At 41.6% G+C, this 22674-nt stretch overlaps 2 protein-coding genes across 3 annotated transcripts; both read right to left on the bottom strand.

The window, feature by feature from the left end:
- Positions 1-842: 842 nt before the first annotated feature.
- Positions 843-5875, bottom strand: LOC137725246 (histidinol dehydrogenase, chloroplastic-like). Of its 2 annotated transcripts, none has more exons than XM_068463872.1 (15): positions 5629-5875; positions 5340-5475; positions 4730-4851; positions 4558-4610; positions 4358-4430; positions 4179-4280; positions 4010-4111; positions 3815-3886; positions 3674-3736; positions 3558-3599; positions 3222-3281; positions 3024-3134; positions 2480-2650; positions 1684-1774; positions 843-1382 (listed from the first exon to the last, which is right to left on the bottom strand). In XM_068463872.1, exons 2-15 carry the CDS (start codon positions 5452-5454, stop codon positions 1105-1107), a joined length of 1455 nt encoding a protein of 484 aa, XP_068319973.1. In that variant the 5' UTR covers positions 5455-5475; positions 5629-5875; the 3' UTR covers positions 843-1104. The 2 variants fall into 2 exon arrangements, with proteins under 2 accessions (XP_068319973.1, XP_068319972.1); XM_068463871.1 differs by having other exon boundaries at positions 5340-5460.
- Positions 5876-7308: 1433 nt separating this feature from the next.
- On the bottom strand, positions 7309-10213 carry LOC137724608 (uncharacterized). Its single transcript, XM_068463367.1, has 5 exons — positions 10013-10213; positions 9531-9743; positions 8761-8909; positions 8603-8671; positions 7309-8509 (listed from the first exon to the last, which is right to left on the bottom strand). Exons 1-5 carry the CDS (start codon positions 10211-10213, stop codon positions 7309-7311), a joined length of 1833 nt encoding a protein of 610 aa, XP_068319468.1.
- Between the last annotated feature and the right edge of the window lie 12461 nt (positions 10214-22674).

Raw genomic sequence — 22674 nt, 5'->3', positions numbered from 1 at the left:
CTGACCTTTTGGGTTTTTTTCCTTTTATTTTTGAAAATTTTAACGAAAAGTTTTCAATATTATTCATTTTAACGAAAAATTATATTTTTACACTAAAAAACCAATCATTGCACTATTCATTTTACCCTTTATTTTGTACTTAAAGTTTTCAAGCATTTTTCATTAGTTTTCCTTTTATTTTTTTGGAAAAAAGTTGAAATTTCTCTCTTATAAAATTACTTAAATTGGATCTTTCGATTGTTGGAGCAAACGTAATAACTTGTAACTCAAATTCTTTTACCCATATAACCGAGATCACGTAGTCAAATTCTCGTGCCCTTAATTCTTCAATTGTTTCGATAAAAACAAGAAATGTGGAAGCAAGACGTAATATTCCTTGTAGTTTGTGTCGTTTTATTCTTCATCTTGTTTACCCAACATCTTTCTAGAGTTGGAAGAGAAACCAACACGATTAATTGGAAATGATATGGCAAAAATTTTGTTAGAATTTTGTTGATATATGTTGTTTTAAAATATGGAATGTGATTTCTTTCAAAATAAAAATGTGCTCAAGAGTTCGATTTACCCTAATATAATGCAAATAAAATTGAACGGCTTGCATTGCGTCACATCAACCACAAGAAACCTTGTAAAACATTATTACGTTTATCAAAAGCTTTAGTTTCATTTAAAAATATTTTTAAAATTACTGAAAGTACTTTAAAATAAAGATTGAGTTTCCAAAGCATACAAGTGATTCCTGCAAGAAACACATAAAGTGGTACTTCTTGTAAGAAGCCCTTCAACTGCTTTCTCAAAATTCACCCGTATCTTAACAAAGATTGGTTTCAAAAATAGTTTCATAAAAAACACTTCCAAACGATCCCTCACCGTTTATTGAAATTTGGAAAAAAAGGAAAATGAATGCTTCAAACGAAAGAAAACATTACCAACCTACAACAAAGTTTAATGGTATTCCACCCACCAGTTTTCTCCTCTATAGTACAACAATCAAAATTCCACCATTGCAGATTTTTCAATAGTAGCCGGTACATGTTCCGAAAAACGGCAATTTGCCCCAAGGGGGAGAACAAATTTAGCAAACGGTCCTGTACGAAAATCACCTTACGTTAGGACCTGCCGGGCTTCGATATCCTTAAGTCTAAGGGTTACAGCTCTCTTGTGCGCCTCTAGTCCCTCAACTTCAGCCATGGTGGCCACGTATGGGCCGAGCTTTTGCAAGCCTTCCTCTGTCAAAGACTGCACTGTCATGTACTTGAGAAATGAGTCCAAAGCCACGCCACCATACATCCTCGCATAACCATATGTTGGAAGGACGTGGTTCGTCCCACTTGCATAGTCTCCCACACTCTCTGGTGTCCACTGCCCTAAAAATACAGAACCTGCGCTCGAAAGATATCGAAATTTAGACAGCTGCAAACAAAATCCTAAGTTTAAAGTGACAAGGGACAAAAGGCTGAAGCTAGTGAGTTTCATCTGTACAGCTACAAGTCCAAATGAGAGATCACTAATCATGGCATGACACTCCGTAGACCAACGTTTGGAACCATCGGCAAAATGGAAGCAAAGATCAACATAGTGATACACAAATGAAAGACAAAAAGGAAGAAAACTACTGTTAAAAGAAAAATTAAAGGAATAAAAAGGATGAAACTGTCAAGTTATAGGCTAAGAGAAGTATACCTGCATTTTCAATGAAACTCTCCCACTTTTCTGCATCCTGGACATTGATGATCAGATGCTCGGGGGCATACAAGTTTGAAAAAGAGACTGCCTGAAACAGCCATCATCATGTCTAATTTCGGGATCACACAAAACGTCTCAAACAACATACAGGTAAGCAAAGATGATGCATGTAGCCCAGATGTTAACATAGTTATCATAAAAATACTAAAAAGAAACACTTTTTATCAAACGCACCAATTGAGATAATAAAAATCTGGACAAAAATAATGAGGATCTTTAATGTTGAGAGCCAAATAAACCGAACCAAGAGACAGCAACGATGCAATTAAAATTTTCCATGCAAGGGGAATGCTGAGACAAAAATTCACTTTTGGACACAAATCACTTAAAAATTCAGCTCGAGTAAGTAACTAATATAATGAGGCAACTTAAGGACGTAACCCTAGGCTGTAATCTCTCCTTTTAGGACCAACACTAAAACTCTTAAAGTGAGACTGTTCTAATCTTATATATAACAACCCAATATTACCTTCTTAAGTTGCCACATTACTATCTCCTTACTAGTTCAAGACTTTAGAGTAGAAATCTATGATTATTTCATTCAACAGAACTTTGCCAGACTCTGCAACCTCTCCAAAGGTAATTTAACATTGGATGAGATGAAATGCATGCTACAAATACCCTGACACTACTCACCATCCTTGACCGATTTCACAAGTGATTCCAGTGAAGTAAATACAGGGGCTTCCTAAATTTAGTGACAGGCATATCATATCAAGATGAAAGGACAAACCTCAACCATATCCCGAGCAAACACTGTGAAACTGTGGCTCAGTGCTTTTGAAGCAAACGCTCCCCTTGGTAGGCTTTGGCACTGCTTGCTGATTTCCTCTTCTATAGCTTTAACATCCACGCCATCCCCAGCAATTACAAGAACAACTTGACTATCAGGGCCGTGCTCAGCCTGAAATTGTATTAGTTACTCAGGTTGCCCACAAGCATCCCAAAATACCATATCAATCATTTAGATTTCATATAATGCAGTAAAAGATCTGCAACAAATAACAATGTGCCTCGTTATATAAGTCATATCTTAGTGAAACGTAGACATCTTATTATAAGGGGATCGAGAAATACAGTCGTCCTGCTTTAGCCACTTCAGTAGACTAAAGTTGAAACAAAGCCTTAAATCTTTAAAACTGTAAGGGTGCAAATTGTATTGAGTTAAATATACAGTATGATTATGTTGCAAATTGAACCTGATTCTCTTATAAATGTTAAATTACGAAAGTGATCAATCACAAACTTAAAAAAAGCATTGCAGAACAAGGAAGCACCTGAGAAAGTAAATCAGCAGCTATATGAACAGGACTGGCATGTTTGTCAGCAATGACCAAAACTTCTGAAGGGCCCGCAGGCATGTCAATTGAAACCATGGCTTCGCTGTTCTGGTAAACGCAATAATCTAACTTAACTCCCATGTTTCAGCTTCACTAAAAGTTAAGCAAAGAACTTGTAATTGTAAGTATATGTACCTGGAGAATCATTTTTGCAGCAGTGACATATTGATTTCCAGGGCCAAAAATTTTTTCAACCTGAAAATTATTTGAATCAAAGAATTAGATAAGTAAGAGCAAAAGATTACATTTTCTTTAGATTGATAAGACAAATGAATTTCAAAGAAAATTACAACATAATAGCTAAGCTAACTTTTGTCCTCCGCTTTTTCTTATATGACTGATCCTCTATTTTATCAAAAGAAATCATGCTCAGAACATGAGCTAATAATTGAGTAACAAATACAAGGCATGGTACAAATATATGGACAAGTTATGAACAACACAATAACAATATAAAAGGGAAAGTAACACCTTTGGGCAAGATTCCGTACCCCAAGCCATAGCAGATATCGCCTGTAAAGCAAAAAGAATTATCAGATTACTGTATGTAATAAAACATAAACGTTGTATATTTGGTGTTTAAAGACCTGAGCGCCACCAGCTTTAAGGATGTGAGTTACACCAGCCTTCTTAGCACAATATAGTACTTCCTGAGGAGCAAAACAAAAAATGATCAGCTCTAAATTTGAATCCCCTCATAACGCATTCCATCCAAAGTAAAGAATCACCTTGCATATGGTGCCATCCTGACTTGGGGGAGTGGCAAGAACAACAGTTTTACACCCAGCAATCTGTGCAGGCTGGTAAACATGATAAAAGCATTTGTCCATCAATCTTTATGATTTAAAAATTGAGAACCATGATAAAGATCAAAAGGATGACACAACCAAAAGCAAGTTTTACAACAAAAATGATCAACTTACAACAGAAAGCATCAGAGCTGTTGAAGGTAAAACTGCAGTTCCTCCTGGAACATAAACACCCACAGAACCAATGCTTCTTGCCACCCGTTTACATTTGACACCCTGAAAGGTTAAAGATGCTTAAAAACTCTGGGTATATAGAAAAAAGAAAGCTGCAATATAGGTTTACCTTCATGTTCTCGACACTTTTCTCAGCTGATTTCTGAGCAAAATGAAATGCATATATATTGTCATATGCCACATCAAATGCTTCTTTAATAACTGCATCAAGCTGCATAAGAAAAATATCAGAATTCAATACATCAAATTAATATCTTGTATCCAGAAAACACATCTACATAGAGATACCTCAGGATCTGGAAGCTCGGATACTTCTACAACTATACTATCCAGTTCAACTTTGTCAAACTTTGCAGTATACCTGCGTGAGAGAAAAATAAATAAAGCATATTAAAACAACAAATTCTTCAGGAATTAAAGGTGTGCTAATAAATAAAAAGTAATAACAAATCAATAAAATGATAAAAAGGAATTAAAGAAGTACATACTCCTTAACCGCAGCATCGCCTCTTTTACGAACCTCATCAACTATAGGGTTGACCTGACCAAGTATAGCTACTATATTGTATGAGTTACTTCATTTATGAATATAAATACGAACAAAAAAGTTGTCAAGTTCTTAAAGAATAGTCAGGATTTGAGAACAAAAGAAAGGCTCACCGTGCTGAAAATTGAAGAAAAATCAATTCGAGGACGAGCTTTCAGGCTTTCAACCTCAGGTGGGGCTAGTTCAGATAACCTATAAGACTTCATTGAGCAAGTTATCCCCTTACAAGCAAACCCTGAGCAAACAATCAACTTTACTAAATCAAGAAATGAAATATTAATAAAGAAAAGCATTGAATTTACGGGTGAGCACCTAACATCTACCACATAACTTCGACATATGATTATATGGTCACATAAACAGAATTTATACATAAATTCACCTCTTAACTATATAAATGTCTTACATTTCGCACACTTTATTTGCATGTATGCACTCATAAACAGTTCAAATGAAACAAATTTAAATTCTTTAGTTTTTATACAACTGAATAACGCAAATATCCTCTAATAATGCACGCAATTTTACCAAATTTCGAGTCAGCTCGATATCAACAAGCACTATACTAACTCGAAATTCGACACACATGGTGAAAATAACTACAGAGTTACATTCAATGTGAGTAAAAATCACTCTTTCAATTGAGCATTACAGTTTGACTCCAAAATCAAAGGCATGAACTGCAATTCAGTGAAAGAAACCGAGGAAATGATGGATTCATACCTCGCCGGAGAAAAAGATTTCGGGCTTTCGGGGCGGCAATGAGCGAATGAAACTGTCGTTGGATAAAGCAGCTACTGATGCTGCGATTAAAACACAGAACCTGACTGTCCATCATCACCGCCTTCAATCAGACCAGCTAAATTAATACATAAATGTAAAGGGAAAAGAAAATTTTCTCTTAATTTTCTGTTTGGCTGGCGAGAAAATGTGGGGAAAGGAAAAAAGAATTGACCTTCTTGCATTTACGCACGAAAATGGCAGCAGAGGGGAGGAGAAATTTAAGATTTACCTGCAAAGTGGAAAGTAAGCGGGACGCGGTGACTGATGACTGTGAGCGTACGGCCAGCCACTAGACGGAGCCGCGGAGAAAGACAACCCAAGTTGATGAAGGAGAAGATGAGATGGACTTCGAAGAGAGTCGCCGGAAACGGGAGAAACGGAGATGAAGTCGCCGCCAAGATCAGAGAAAGCTGAAGTCGCGAGAAAAAGATGAGGATTTTACTATCGGGGGAAGTGGATTTGGATCCCCATCCGGATCCATATTGTCCGATGATTTCATCTTACTTATTCATGTTCGAACAAAAATCATTTAACATTTTTATTTAAAGTTAAAGCATAAATAATATTTGATGAAAACAGAACGCATGATATATGATGAACGGCTAAAATGTAGAGAATCCTAAGATCTCCACAAAGTGTATCCAAAAAGATGCTCTTCCGGAAACTGAAGAAAACAAACGGATGATTAGGAAAAGAATGAAATATACAATCTTTACTAATTAATAAAACACCTATTGTCAACCAAAATTTTATAAAATTACCAGTTTAATCGTTTAATTAAAAAAAATATGAATAAAAAATATAGGGTAGAAATGTAATTTCACACAACAAAATTTTGTTTTTTTTTCTTTCTCAAAACCTAACATAAATGTAATCATAATATATCTCTAATTAAAATAAAATAAAATAAAAATTTTCCGCTCTCACATTCTCTATCACTCTTTTTCTCTCTTCTTTTATTTCAAAAATAAAAATAAAAAATTTTCTCACACACTTTATGTGTGCTCATATGCTAGTATTAATAATAATAACAAAATTTATAATTATATACATAAATTAGTAAGTACACATATAATATTAATAATATCAGTCTGGTACAGTATATTTTGGTACCATACCCACTATGTATGATCGGTGTAAATATCGTACTTTTACCACTTGGTACAAGTAAGTGACACAAATTTGATATATGATGATTAGTAATTCAGTTGACATGATAATTGACAAAAAAGCTCACCCCTAGTTTTACGAGCTAATGCGGAGTTGGAGTGGTCAGGGTAGCAAACCGGGTTTGGATTTTTAATAGGCAACAAGCCCAAACTTTCCTTACCGGAGATTGGGTTAGGAGTTCAACCCAAACCAAACCGGAACCAAACTAAAATTTAGGAAAACGAGATCTGTTATTTTATTGGACCGCCAGTTTTATTCAAGACGCCTCACATTAATATTCGAACAAAATAACGGGAGAAAATGAGGGATGACGCAAGTAGAGGGAGGGAGAGACGGAGGTGACCGTGAACGTATAAAGCAAGGCTTAAAAGTTCGTCTTCAATTTTGAATTCTTGATTTTCATTTTTTGCATACATTTATACCGTTTATCTCGCATTGTTTCCAAAAAAAAATTGTAAACTAAAAACTAAAAACGAAATAATTATTCGTAATTTTTCAGTAGCTGCAAAATTTATTAACTCCGAAGTAATTGAAGAAGCAACAAGTTATTGATTCCTTCTTAAGTTTTTTACCCATTGGAGGCTTGGAGCATCCAATCTGCAAAAAAGTAGTTGTAAACTTTGTATCAAAAAACCCCTTTTACGTATACAAATCTTGAAGTAAAAATGTCACACTGAGAATAAAACCATACAGAAATTCTCCAACCTGATACTGCAAATATAAGACTGATACTGACTCCTCATGGACTATCTTGAAATTCAGTTATATCCTGGAAACTCTGCAACCTTTTTCTCCTGCCCGCCTTCGGAACTGGGGATGATGAACTGATGTAATCCACTGATTCTCGCTCCTGCTGCTGATCAAAGCGCAAAGAACGGCGCACTGCAGAGTTCCTTGGTGAACCAGCATTTCCGGATGTAACATTTTTGTCTTTGAGATCAACTGATTCAAGCTTTGGGCCCAGACTTTTCACTTGAGTTTGCAGACAAGGACTTTCAGGGGGTATGTTACTATTCAGGTTTTCGTTGTTTTCAAAGTATTCAGAGCTAAGCAACTGTTGTTCTTCTTCTTCGACCATATCTGCCCAACTTTTCTTACCACAACTGTACATTGAAGAACTGACCACCGTGGCTTTGTCTTTCAGTTGGAAACAGTCATCATTCACCCGAGAGGTATGCTTCCAATTTCCACGTGATATAGGTTGCAGAACAGATCGTACTGCTGCATCTCCTTGGGGCCTCCTCGAATCTCTGCTAATTGGTGAAGACAAACTAGAGACCGAGTTGTGAAATGCTACTTCTGACTTTCCAACAGTTGAAGCTAGAAAATCTTCATTGAGACTTCTAACAGCATTGGCTCGCACGTTTTCTGTTCTTGGACATTGGTGAAATGAGAGTTTTTCATTTGAACTTCCAACTTTACGTCCCCATATTTCCCTCCTCGGGTGTCCACCATTAAATCCCCACGGAGATCTTTTTGGTTGAGAAAATTGAACTTCTGGATCCCATATAGCAGGAGCTGGAGAAAAAAATGTCTTCACATTCAAAGTTGTTTCTGCTCCCAGTATACCACCCTGATTTTCCTTGATTCTGCTGGAAAAACTAGACCTGCTTTCACAAGGGTTTACAAAATAATGATCTTGCTTCCATTGATCAACAGATACAGTCTCTTCTTCGCGACCGTCTGCCCGCCTTCTGGATAACATGTGAGATCTTCCATCCTGTTCAACTGGTTTTAAAACTGATTGTGCCTTTAGTTCGGTCAGCATTTGACAAGCACGCTCAAACGACTTGGCGTAAGATTCATCCATTGGTTTATCTCCAGATGAATCTCTCACAACTTGCAGCAGAGATTTTGCTTCTGTAAATCTGTTCATATGCATCAAGCAGATTGCCAAATTGCATTGCTTGTTCTTGTCTGGCTCCAATGACAGAGCTTTCCTGAGATTTTTTTAAAAGAACAAATCATATACAATTAGAAAAATATATCGTTTCACATGTGGGGTATATAAAGCAGGATGTACAGAAACTTACAAGTAGTATTCTTCGGCAGTTTTGTAATCACCTTTCAGTAAGTAAGCCCAGGCCAAGTTTCCTAGTATTCTGCGTTGACAGATTACCCCAAGTCATCTAATTATGCAGAACTTTACAGTCGAATTAGTATGAAGAATGAGAAAAGCAGTGAAATTCACCTTGCTCTCTCTTGTTCAACAGTAATTTGAACCTTCCTCCCCTGAGATCTTGCAGTCTTTGTCCTCCTTCCACAAAAAGCTACACCTTCGTCAATGTGTTTCAATTTGGACTGAAGCATTTCAATCTCTTCTTCAATCCTCCCCGACCGCTGCAAAACCGATAAATGTAAAGCAAAGTGAGCAACACATAAACATACATAGACACCGACAAAGAGAAGGATATGCAATTGGAATAACCTTACTGCAACATGTGGATATACCTTGAAATTATGATAGGAATATTCAGCAGTACCTTGTAGAAATAGATGTTAAGGAATACAAGCATTCGAGTAATAGATATTCAGAAATAATACCTTGTCGATAAACTCCCATAAATATATTCTACTGATGCATAACGAGAGAGAAATAGAAAAAAGGAAGGAAATAAAAGGCCACAGGAGAGGAACTCCTGCTTTTTAATTTACACTGCAAGTCTGCCCAGAAAAGTTACAACAAGGCCTACTTTTAGCGGCTTGGTTGCCTCAACATATTACAACAAAGCCTTATCCCGCTAAGTCGCCTCAACATAGCAAGAAAATATTGTAACCTAGTTCTAGACTTCTAGCAGTTCCTACTTTCGACTCACATTTGAGCACTAAACCTTCTTAAAGTCCTGAATATCACGTGTACAATACTTTTATAGCTCCTACCATGATGGAGTTACAACCGCGTATTCAAACAAGAAGATAACAAAATATAAGTAATTTGTCGTAGAAATGAAGGTGCTTTACCTTGTACAGTTCAACTAAAACATTGTTAAGAGATTCCTGAGAATCATACGGGCAGAGATGACGAAAAGATTTGATAGCTTCAATAGCCTCCTCCGCTCGATCCAATTGTTTCATCACAATTGCCATGTCTTTCAAGGCACTATCAACTCGATCCCCAGCATTTATAGCAGCCCAGAAGAGGGATATGGCTTTGCCTGGATCCTTTTCTATCAACTGCATTCGAAGAACGCAAATCGATCAAACAATATAGCAGTGGAAACCAATTGCAAGAAAGATATCCCAGTATCAATTCCATTAACTAAAGGAATAAAATTGGTCTCTAAATTCTTACCTTCCAGGAAAAAAAAATCATTAGGGGAAACCAATTAACAAGAAAGAAAAACAGTAGCTAATTTTGAAAAATAAGAACCGAAAGAAAGAAAAATCACATTACCCAAAAGAAATTTATACCAAATTACGCATAAAAATTCAATCTTTCATACCTGCACCTGTTTGGCTCTGACGTAGGGAGAATCGCCAGCAGGCACTTTATGCACAACGTGAAAATGATCCTCTCTATCAGAAGGCGACACTCTCTTCCTCTCTGACATCGGCACCACCGGAGGAGTTGGCGGCGCCGTCTTCCATGTCGCAGGCGGCGTCGAGAAGCCTCTTGTGCCAAAGTTCTTGTCTCGGGTCCACATTGGGCTATTACTACGAGAGAAAAATCTATGAAATTACCCAGGAAAAAAAAAATCACTTTCTCGGGAAAATCTTGAGACCCTTTTGGTGAATCTCTCCAAGAAAGGGATTTTGGTTGCCGGAAGGACGCGTCACTTTCTAGGGAAAGTTTTCAGACGCGTTTCTTGATAGATAGAGAAAGCGTCGCAAAGAAAGAGGGAAGGAAAACAAGTTAGTTTGCCTTGCAGCGTGAATTGTTTATATAGTTATGGGTTTCTGGGGATCGATGAGAAAGTGAGAGAAGATCACAGAGAAAGTGAAAGGAAAATGCAGAAAGGTGAGCGAAGTCGAATTGAGAATTGAGAGAAAGTGAAAGAAAATTAGCCGTTTATTCGTTTCAAAAGACAATAAAAAGAAAAATTAGCCGTTTAATTATAATTACTAGCCGTTGGGATTAGCGACGCTTCACACACGCAAAAAAAAAAGTTGAACAACGGCGGTTTACATCGGATTAAATTTATATTTCCCATCTATTTGATCCATGATTCTACGTTAAATCGATGTGTAGCTGTTTGGGCCCAAAATATTTTGGTTAGGCCGAGCAGTCAGATGTGCTCGGCCCAAGGTAATAACAGATGCTATGGGTCGAATAATAAAACCCGGGCCAGCTGGCAGGGTCAGCCGAATCCTATCTCAAGAGGTCCAGATAAGTAGGAAGGATTGAGGAAATCCTGGTGCGACCAGGATTCTCGACCAGCAAGAAATAAAGCCTCAAAATGAGGAAGATTCAGAATCCCAGTGGGAGTAGGTTTGTTCAAACCAGAATCGAAATGGGACAAGGACTCCCAATCCAAATCAGAGGAGGTTTCAAGGAATGGGGTACTATAAATACACGAGATCATGCAACATTCAAAGCCTCTTCAAATCATCATACAATTGCCCTGCGCAAAACCTCTCAAACACCTTGAGATTTTTCCTTTTCTTTTTCTGCCGACACACCTTCAGTTTGGATAAACAGCACTGTGGAAGCGCCCGGCGAGCACCTTCAGTTTGGATAAACAGCACTGCTGCCGCAGAACCAGCCGACCGAGAAGCACCTTCAGTTTGGATAAACAGCACTGCGTCGAGGTCGACCGGTTATCTATCTAAGTCTCGGCCGAGAAGGGTTTTCGAACCTTTATTGGCAGAGGTCACCTTGCTAGCCCTCTCGGCAAAGTCAGGTGTTACGAATCACATTGCTCGGCGTACAGGGCGCCGAGTGGCTTTATGATTGGATACTCGCAAGTGGGTTTCAGGGTTCGGTATTCTGACGGCCGAACGACGTTTACCATCAAGACCTACATCACGTTTGAGTATCTGTGCCCATACAGTTTGGTCTCGATTCGACGTGCTTTTACTCTCGCGAATAAAATCATAGTGACCGAATCGGGCTCTGACGATTTGTGAACTCCGCAGAATTAGCAGCCTTGTCTTCAGGCTATAGAACCCAGAGACCGAGAGTGTTCCTTCCTCGGTCGCAATCGCAAGATAGAGAAGTCAGCAACGCGCTCAGAGCGACATCAGCAAATTTTACTCCTCGGCCGAGCTCGGCCGACGAGTTGGCACGCCCCGCATTCAACCGAAGGACATAGTTAGCTTATTAGTTACTCGGCCTGCGCGCCACGTAGGTTTTGTAATTTTTAGAGTCAACATTTTGGCACGCCCAGTGGGACCTTTGTGCTAAACCTTCGGAGTTCATGACCATTGAGACACGGTCCACGAAGCAGAAAACAACCATGGGAAAGTCAACGACTGACTTGCCAGTGCAAGGCCTTGGGCAGGATTTGCACTCTACAAAAAATCCGATCACAGTTGCGCCGCCCGAGGCCACAAGTGTAATACGCCGAGAGAATGAAATCTGTCTCGGCGGGCAACCTCACAACCCAGCAGTCCCGAATCAAACGGCTGGAATGTTCATGGAAGGGATTGTGGAAGATTGTGACGACGATGGTGGAGAAGGTTCCGATCCACCAACTAGGACATTCCTTCGGCGACGACTGGAGGAACAATATCGTCAGGTCGAGCAGTCGATCGGTCAGAAGATGAATGATTTGCTAGAAGCAATACGTAGTAACAGCGATACACAGACCAGAATGCTCGAACTATTGGTTAGTAAAGCTTTCGAAGATGGCCAGGTCGGCCCACCTCGGCAGCTTTCGACGAATGTGCCAATACCAGCCGAGAGAGGGCCCGCCCGACCGCAACCAATCACCTTAGAAAGAAGAGGTGGACCAGGAAATAGATCCGAGGGACCAAGCCAGGGAGAAGAAGCCGCTTCCATAAACATGACCGAAGTCCAGAGAATGATTGATTCGGCCCTGAAGAAAGGGCCGAAGTTTCCAAAATTCATTCATCCATACCCGGCTTATGTAGAAAGGTTTGAATACCCACGAGGATTTAAAATCCCTGATTTCAGCCTCTTTGCCGGGGAGTCGTCTTTATCCTCATTAGAACATGTGGCTCGGTTCACAGCGCAGTGTGGAGACGTCAATAGCGACTTCTACAAACTACGTTTGTTTAATTTTTCACTGACAGGTTCAGCTTTCGCCTGGTACATTAATCTTCCACCCAATTCTGTGCAGAGTTGGGAAGAGTTGGTCGAAAAATTCCATGAACAATTCTATCGGCCAGGGATGGAGATATCCGTATCATCCTTGGCCAGGATGGCTCAAGCATCCGACGAGTCTCCAATGGAGTACTTAACAAGGTTTAAGTCGGCCAGGAATTGGTGCCGAGTACCACTCCCCGAAGTGGAGTTCGTCAGGATCGCCCTTAATGGATTAGACGTGGAGTACAAAAAGAAGTTTCTGGGGGCAAATATTCGGGATATGTACGAACTTGCTCAACATGTCGAACAATATGATTATCTGCTCCGAGAAGAAAAGATATCGAAGTCACCATCCCGGGGGACGTTGTATAAGAACCCCACGGCGAGCTATGCATCGGCCGAAAGTGAAGACCCTCAGTATGTTAGTGTGGACGCGGCCGAGATAATAATAGACAAACCTTATGTTTGCAAGGCTTTGGCGCAAGTAAATACCAAAGACGCCAAAACCCGTTTGACCGCCGAGGAAACGGGCAAGTCATCAAAAGTATACACTTTTGATATCACCAAAGCTGATGCAATCAGTTATTGGCAGCAAAGATCATCAAGCTTCGGCCAGGACATACTATCCCTAAGGCCGATGAATTAAAAGGAAAGATATACTGCAAGTATCATAATTCTAATAAGCATGCAACCAATAATTGTGTTGTGTTCCGGGACACAATTCAAAGCTGGATCGAAAAAGGAAAGTTGAAATTTCCGGAAAAGATGGCGGTCGATGTTAATCCTTTCCCTTCGACGACGATTGGTATGGTGGATGCTCACCTTCCTAAAAATAAAGGGAAGGCCGAATACGTACCGGTGCAACATGTCCATAAACGGAATGGTCGCACAAGACTACAGCTCGATATCTTTTCGAATGCACCACCAGCGGAACAATCGAGGCCACCCGCCGATGAGCCTATGACAAGGTCAAGTTCCGACGAGGCTCATGGATCAAAGGTGTTATGTGACCATTGTAAAACACCAGTTGAGCCTGGGAGGAAGACATCTTCAACACCACCCGCGGCCCCTACAACATCGTCGACAGGGTTAAGTCCACGACATCAAGTGTTTGATCGACTCGGCCCACAAGTACGGCCGAAAGACCAGACCTCGGTCAGGCGGCGTCTGGATTTCGACGCACCTTTCTACAATGAGGATTATTACTCGCGCAATGCTAATAGTTCGGCCTCACCAGCCGATCGCAAAACTTTCAAACCACCAAGGACATCGGATCAACGCTGGTACAGTTACAATTCTCCGACTGGCTTATATACGGCGTTATCTAAATCTCAAAAACGTCGCCGCCAACGGAGAGATTGCATGGCTCGGCGACGAGAAGCGCAGGCCAGCCCGGCCAACCAGTGGCAACCAAAAAAGGCCGTGGAAGATATTAGCGAACGGCCAACCCCGACTATCATGACCGAGTTAGCCGAAGGGAAGAAAGTGGCGGATGTTGGTTTCGAAACCACCATTGAGGAGGCTGAGAAACGTATTAAGATCCTTCTCCGGCCTGGGGAAACTAGAGCTCGGCTAGAACACTTCACGCAAGAGGCCGAAAGAAAACTTTCCCCGTTACCACCGCGCGAGCCGTTTATTAAAATTCGGCGCAACTTACACCCCCCATTCCTCGGTGAATCCTTGGAATACATGCGAGAGTTTCATAAGAAATACTCCGCCAATGACTTGTACGGACTACCCAAGGCGTGTCAGGAAGCCCCCAGCCTAGCTCTCACTTGCCCCGATGCCGAGCAAATCATTCAGAAAACCTCTGACCCAGCGATTAAGGCAAGGTTCCAACATATACGGGAGGCTCGGGTACTTGGTTTTGAAGTCGATCCCTATACAGATATCGACACCTCTGAATTACCTTTTTCGCTTGATGACCTTCAGCATTTGCGCTATCATTTCGAAGTTTTTTCGGCTGTATCCCTCTTCGGCCTCACGGCCGACGAGGAAAAACGGATAGCACGGTTGAATGCATATCTAGACACGAGGAACGCCCGTATTGCCTATGAAGAACGAGCCCGAATAACGAAGGACCACCATAAGTCTTCAGCAGTCAACATGGTCGAGGAAAATAGCCAAACCACACTCGACGTGGTTAACACGTCTCAGATACCGGCTCTTACCGAGGAACTCAAAAGTCTGATCGAGGATGTTCCGGCGACCGATGCTATGGTTAGTTCTGCAGAAGACGACGACCACGATCCAATGGGTCCCTCGGTCCTCGAACAAATGGAGATCAGTATGGTCCACGTCCTACCAGTCGAATTCCAACCAAGTGCCCCCCAGTCGAATTTCTTGGATGGGGACGTGGTCACCGAGGAGGCAACACAAGTAGATTTCGTCGCAAATGACGACGACCTAGAAACCCGAAGCACGGACAACTTTAAGGCGGCTTTGGCCGAGCTATTTCCTCGCTCCCCTTCGGTTAATCTCCAACACCTGAAGTCGTTGTACGTCACGGCTCACATCGAAGGATTCCCTATTTCCAAAGTGTTTGTCGACTGTGGAGCCACAATCAACATTATGCCAATATCTGTCATGAAGGCTTTACGCCGTTCTGATAATGAACTCATTCCGTCAGGGATCACTATGAGCAGCTTCGTTGGTGACAAGTCTCAAACCAAAGGAGTGCTACCTTTGGAAGTTAGCATTGCCGGTCGTCAACACATGACGGCATTCTTCATAATTGATTCCAAGACCGACTATAACGCATTACTTGGCCGAGACTGGATCCACCAAACCAGTTGCATTCCTTCATCACTATACCAAGTTCTCATCTTTTGGGACGGCAAATCGGTCACCGTCCATCCGGCTGATAATCAACCATTTGAGACCAACATGATTCAGGCTCGCTATTATGACGATCACGTCGGCTACATCACCCTCCAGGGCCTCAACGAGGATGGGCGGCCGACGAGAATTTCGGTACAAAAAGTGATTGACGTCGGCGCCGAGACTGTCCAACAGGATTCGGCGAGACTTGGTTTGGCGAACTTGGACATCAATGCCGATGATTGAGCACACCACGCAAGAACGGCGTCAGGCCGCGGTTTCATCTACAATGGAACGTCTGCTGGCCCATTGGTACGCCATTACCAAGCAACCACATTCTGGCATCAATTTGGTCGAATTTCTGGCCGAAGCAGATGACGGCCCCGTTCTAACTTTCGATAAAGTTCAGGCTGCGCCGCCCGAACTCGAAGACCATCGGCCTCAAGTCAAGGACCCGTTAGAAGAAGTTAACGTAAGCACGGCCGATGACCCTCGAACATTGTTTATTAGTGCGTTACTTCCCCCGGCCATGAAGGTCGAACTCCGTGAGCTACTCCATGAATTTAAAGATTGCTTCGCGTGGAGCTATCATGAAATGCCAGGCCTCGACCGAAACCTTGTGGAGCATGAGCTACGCATCAAGGAAGGGTGTAAGCCTTTTCGACAGCCTCATCGCCGATTTTCGAACGAAGTACAACTCGGCATTAAGGAAGAATTAGTTCGGCTTCTAAAAGCCGGGTTTATTCGGACCGCTCGGTATGTCGAATGGTTGGCCAATATCGTTCCCGTGTTAAAGAAAAACGGTGCCCTTCGCATTTGCATCGATTTTCGTAATATAAATCTGGCTACTCCCAAGGACGAATATACAATGCCGATCTCAGATTTATTAATTGATGCTGCAGCTAATCATGAACTATTATCTTTCATGGACGGTCATGCGGGTTACAACCAGATTTTCATCGCCGACGCTGACGTCCACAAGACGGCTTTCCGTTGCTCGGGGGCACTTGGTACTTACGAATGGGTAGTCATGCCTTTCGGCCTTAAGAACGCCGGCGCCACATATCAACGAGCCATGAATATGATCTTCCACGACTTAATCGGTACAATCGTCGAAGTTTATATCGATGATGTGGTCGTAAAGTCCAAACGTCGTTAAACACACCTGGACGACCTGAGGCAAGCGTTCCTTCGCATGCGCAAGAACAACCTCAAGATGAACCCGGCCAAGTGTGCTTTCGGTGTTTCGGCCGGTAATTTCCTAGGATTTTTGGTGCACCATCGCGGCATCGAGGTCGACGAGAATAAAGCCCGCGCCATCATCAGCGCCCCACCTCCAACGACAAAGAAACTGTAAGGATATAGACAGTGGCTAGGATCATGACAGTTGTCAAAAGATTATAACTCTTAGTTAGATAGTCAGTTAGAGAGTTAGGCTTGTGTATAAATACATCATTGTAATAGCTTGGAGATTAAGAAAAAGATTAATACAACAGCTTACAACTTCTCTCTAAAACCTTCTCTGTCTCTTTCTTTCTCTCTCTAGTTCTTGATTCTGATTTCCTTCTATGATCTTCCCCTGTCTATATTAACATGGTATCACTCGCCATTGTTGCTTACGCTGTGTTCTTCGATCTTTCAGCTGCTTCCGCTCATCTTCTTGTTCTGTGATTTGGTGTTGCCGATCGACTATTACCGTGTTCTTGGTTGATTCTTTGGTATCTTCTCTCTCTGTGATTTCTAGGGTTTCTGCATTGCCCGTTCTCTCTCTTTCTGCGACTATGGATTTGTGCACACCAGGTGTTTGTGATATTTCTTCTCTTCAATTTCTGTCTCAATTCTGCAAATATGGTTACGGCATCTCAATTACAAATTCTCCAATCGCCTATTACTAGTCTTATCTCTACAATTTCTACCTCTGTGAATGTGAAGCTTGATGATTCTAATTACTTGAATTGGCATTTCCAAATGCAATTGCTACTTGAGGGGCACGGGATCATGAGATTTGTTGATGGTTCCACTCCTTGTCCATCTCGATATGTTCTTTCTAACTCTTCTGCTGTTGATGGTTCGAATTCGTCCACTCAATTTGAGAATGAAGATTATGTTGTTTGGAAGATGCATGATCGAGCTCTTATGCAGTTGATTACTGCAACTCTGTCTCCGGTTGCGCTTTCCTGTGCTATTGGAAGCACAAGTGCTTGTGATCTTTGGACCCGGTTACATGAACAATTTTCTGTTGTATCTCGGACTAGTGTTTTTCAACTCAAGTCGAATCTTCAAACCATCAAGAAAGGGACTGATTCTGTGTCTCAATATTTGCAGCGAATTAAGGAAGCTCGCGATTACTTGTCCGCGGCTGGTGTTCCTTTTGCAGATAAGGATATTGTTATTCTAGCCCTCAATGGATTACCTTCTGAGTATAATACATTTCGTAGTGTTATAAGGGGTCGTGAGAATGTTATTTCTCTCCAAGAATTTAGGGTGCAGCTTCTTGCTGAAGAATTGATTGTGGACAGTACTGCAAACTCTCATTTTTTGTCTGCCATGGTGGCTAGTAATTCTGCTCCCAAATCCCATCCATCTGGTGGTGCTCATTCGGGTTTTTCAGGTCCTCAGTCTGTTTCCTCTGGTGGATTTCGATCTTTTAGTTTCCACAAGAAGGGTAAAAGTAAACCTAATCAGGGCTATCGGTATTCTAATCCGAGTCCTAGACAGCAGTTTCCTAATCATGGTTCACCATCAGCACCTGTTTTCTTTGGAGTGCTAGGACCCTCACCTTCACAGTCTATTGGACACTCAACTATGCAGCAAGTGTCTTGTCAACTCTGTAATCAGTTTGGCCACACTGCTCCGTTTTGTAACTCCAAACAGTTGGAAAGACAAGGCTGTCAAATTTGTGGCAAGGCAAATCATACCACCTGGTATTGTTTTTTCAATGACAAAGGTCCCAACTTTGGTGGTCCACACTACTCTCAGATGTCTCGCCATGAGTATGCTCCTTCCGCACCTACTCAATCCAATATCCAGGCTCTGCACACAGTATCTTCTCCGTCCTCTTCAGTTCCTCCATCCCAGATTTGGCTTATTGACTCGGGCGCTACCAACCATATGACTGCCGATTTCAGCAATTTGTCCTTGGCATCTCCTTATCCCGCTACTAAGACTGTGCAAACTGCCAATGGTGAAGGTTTGAAAATTTCACACATTGGTAGCTCTATCATTCAAACACCTGTGAAACCACTCAAATTGAATTCCATTCTTTATGTGCCTCGGTTGTCTCAAAATTTGTTATCTGTTCATCGCATTTGTCTTGATAACAACTGTTGGTTAGTGTTTGATGCTTACTGTTTCTGGATCCAGGACAAAGCCACAGGGAGGGTCTTGTACAAAGGCCACTGCAGTAATGGACTATACCCCATTCCATCCCTTTCCAATCCATCCTTTCTTTCTCCAGGTCATTCTCAAGGGCATTTTAAAGCTTCTGCATTGCTTGGACAGCTTGTTAGCTCTAATCTTTGGCATAGTAGGTTAGGGCATCCTTCAAATACCACTGCCTCTATCATGCTTACTAAGTCTCATATTTCTTGTACAAAGGATATTGTTCATATGCTCTGTCATAATTGTCTCGAGGGCAAGTTTACTAAACTGCCTTTTCAGTCTAGTGCACACAAATCTGTAATTCCTTTCGAAACTGTACACAATGACCTTTGGGGTCCATCTCCCTGTAATTCCATTGATGGTTACAAGTATTATGTAACTCTCATTGATGAGTGCACTAGATATTGTTGGTTGTTTCCTCTTGTTAATAAATCAGATTTCTTTGACATCTTTGTTGGTTTCCATTCCTTTGTGCAAACTCAATTTTCTGCTTGTATTAAAACTTTGCAAACTGATGGTGGTGGTGAATATTGTAGCCATAAACTTCAAGTGTTTCTTACCAATAACGGTATTCTTCACCATAGATCATGTCCCTATACTCCGGAACAAAATGGCTTGGCCGAAAGAAAACATAGACACATTGTTGAGACCACTGTAACTTTGTTACAATCTGCCAAATTACCCTCCTCCTTCTGGACTTTTGCTTGCCAAACTGCTGTCTACCTGATTAATCGCATGCCTACATCAGTTTTGAATAATTGTTCACCATTTGAAAAACTTTTTGGTACTCCTCCTCTTTTGACTCATCTTAAGGTGTTTGGGTGTTCTTGCTTTCCTCTATTAAGACCTTATATTCAGAATAAATTACAAGCTAAGACCAAAGAGTGTGTATTTCTTGGGTATGCCTCAAAGTATAAGGGGTTCATTTGTTTTGATGTGTTACAAGGTAGGTTCTACATTTCTAGACATGTCGTGTTTGATGAGTCTAAATTTCCCTACTGTCACCTGTCTGCATCACCACAGTCCACACCTGTGCCATCACCTATCTCTCGGCCTTACTCCCCACTTCCAGTTCCTACTATGGACAATGTCCTAGTTCATTCACCCACACCCCCACCTAGTACTTCCTCCTCAGTTTCCCCTATGTCCTCCTCTTCCTCACCTATTTTATCATCCTCTCTACCTACTGAGCAATCCCCTTCCCCAACCCGTATCTCTTCTCAGTCCATTACTGTTCCTGCAAGTTCTATTTCTCCACTCCCTGTGGACTCTGAATTTAGTCCGAACTTACTTCCAGTGGTGTTACCAATTGCTCCACTTAATATGCATCCTATGCAAACTAGAAGTAAGAATGGAATCATTAAGAAGAAGGCCTTTCTCAGTCAAGTGGCTGCATCTTCTGATGTTGATTTATCTTTGGTGGAACCTGCAACATATAAATCTGCAATGAAGATACCTGTGTGGTCCACAACAATGCAGGAAGAGGTTGATGCATTGCATAACCAACACACTTGGAGTCTTGTACAGTTGCCTCCTCACAAGAACCTTGTTGGCTGTAAGTGGGTTTTCAAACTCAAAAAGCACTCCGATGGGACAGTGGCTCGGCATAAAGCTCGCCTTGTTGCTAAAGGGTTCAGTCAAGAGCCTGGTTTGGACTATGGTGAAACCTTTAGTCCCGTGGTTAAACCAACCACTGTCAGGTTAGTTCTAGCCTTGGCAGCTCACTTCAATTGGACTCTTAGACAGTTGGATGTCAAGAATGCGTTTTTGCATGGTTTGTTAAATGAAGAAGTGTACATGGCTCAACCTCCTGGTTTTGGCGATCCTGCACATCCTGATTTGGTTTGTAAATTGCACAAGTCTCTATATGGATTGAAACAGGCGCCTAGGGCCTGGAATGACAGGTTTACCACCTTTCTTCCCTCTCTTGGTTTTCAATCCACATATGCTGATTCTTCTTTATTTGTTAAGCTTGCTGGCAGTGACATTGTGGTACTCCTCCTCTATGTCGATGATATTATTCTTACTGGCAGTTCTCAGTCAGCTATTCAACACGTGATTACCTCTTTAACTTCTGAGTTTGACATCAAGGACTTGGGGGATCTTCATTATTTTTTGGGCATTCAAGTTGTCAAAACTGCTACGGGATTATTTTTGTCTCAGTCCAAATATATACTGGACTTGTTGCAGCGAGTTGAGATGGTTGATTGTAAGCCATGTGATACCCCTTGTTTGCCTTACCATCGGTTGGTTAAAGATGATGGCACTCCCTACAATAATCCAACAGCATATCGCAGTATAGTTGGAGCCTTACAATATCTCACCTTCACTCGACCGGACATTGCATTCTCAGTTCATCAAGTCTGCCAGTTTATGCAATCTCCAATGGTGTCGCATTTTACTGCTGTCAAGAGGATTTTGAGGTATCTCAAGGGGACACTGTCTGCTGGCCTCTCTTATACTCGAGGAGATTTACTACTGAAGGCATTTAGTGATGCCGATTGGGCTGGTGATCCCAATGATAGGCGTTCTACCACTGGTTTGGTTGTCTTCTTCGGCAATAACCCTATTTCTTGGTCCTCCAAGAAACAACCCACTGTTTCTCGTTCCTCGACGGAAGCCGAATACAGAGCTCTGTCTACTATATCCGCTGAACTTGATTGGATTCAACAACTCCTGGCATTTATGCATGTCAAGCCTGCTGTTCCTCCTGTTCTCTTCTGTGACAATCTGTCTGCCATAGCTTTGTCCTTTAATCCGGTTCAACACCAACGCACGAAGCATATTGAGATCGATGTACACTTTGTGCGTGAACGGGTTGCTAAGAAGCAACTTTGTGTTCAGTTTGTCTCCTCTCGGGAGCAATTTGCAGATATTTTAACTAAGGGCCTTAGTGCTCCTCTTTTTAAGTCTCATTGTTTCAACCTCATGATCGGATCATCCCCTCATGAGTTTGAGGGGGCATGTAAGGATATAGACAGTGGCTAGGATCATGACAGTTGTCAAAAGATTATAACTCTTAGTTAGATAGTCAGTTAGAGAGTTAGGCTTGTGTATAAATACATCATTGTAATAGCTTGGAGATTAAGAAAAAGATTAATACAACAGCTTACAACTTCTCTCTAAAACCTTCTCTGTCTCTTTCTTTCTCTCTCTAGTTCTTGATTCTGATTTCCTTCTATGATCTTCCCCTGTCTATATTAACAGAAACAGCTCCAGTCGTTACTCGGGCAGATAAATTTCCTCCGTCGTTTCATCGCCAATTCGGCCGGTAAAATGAAAGCATTCTCTACGCTCCTTAAGCTGAAGGAAACCGACCGATTCGAATGGCGCGAAGAGCATCAAACTGCGTTTACGCAAATCAAGGTGGCCCTTTCTACTCCACCCGTGCTCGTTCCACCTTGTCGCAACAAACCCCTTAAATTATACATTTCGGCAGCCGCCGAATCCATTGGTTGTCTCCTCGCGCAAGATAATAATGTCGGGCGCGAACAAGCTATCTTTTACCTTAGTCGAAACTTGAATTCCCCAGAGCTCAATTATTCACCCGTCGAAAAACTTTGCTTAGCTTTGTTTTTCGCCGCATCCAAGCTTCGGCATTACATGCTCCCCACAGTTACGCAGGTCATCGCCCAAACCGACGTAATTCGTTACATGCTGACTCGGCCTATTGTGAAAGGCCGAATCGGGAAATGG

Source organism: Pyrus communis, chromosome 2 (genome assembly GCF_963583255.1).
Source record: "Pyrus communis chromosome 2, drPyrComm1.1, whole genome shotgun sequence".
In the NCBI taxonomy this organism is placed as follows: domain Eukaryota; kingdom Viridiplantae; phylum Streptophyta; class Magnoliopsida; order Rosales; family Rosaceae; genus Pyrus; species Pyrus communis.
Note: the sequence above shows the minus strand (reverse complement) of the source record. Positions and strands in the feature narration are given on the sequence as shown.

Bases quoted from the DNA above. Each gene is read 5' to 3' on its own strand.
- LOC137724608 (XM_068463367.1), bottom strand. From the start codon at position 10,213: ATGTGGACCCGAGACAAGAACTTTGGCACAAGAGGCTTCTCGACGCCG. The intron at 8,672-8,760 runs GTGAATTTCACT...CTGTCAACGCAG, and splicing joins GTTGAACAAGAGAGAGCAAG to AATACTAGGAAACTTGGCCT. The intron at 8,510-8,602 runs GTAAGTTTCTGT...AAAAAATCTCAG, and splicing joins ACTGCCGAAGAATACTACTT to GAAAGCTCTGTCATTGGAGC.
- LOC137725246 (XM_068463872.1), bottom strand. From the start codon at position 5,454: ATGATGGACAGTCAGGTTCTGTGTTTTAATCGCAGCATCAGTAGCTGC. The intron at 4,431-4,557 runs GTATGTACTTCT...TCTCTCACGCAG, and splicing joins GGCGATGCTGCGGTTAAGGA to GTATACTGCAAAGTTTGACA. The intron at 2,651-3,023 runs GTGCTTCCTTGT...ATACAATTTCAG, and splicing joins CTGCTGATTTACTTTCTCAG to GCTGAGCACGGCCCTGATAG.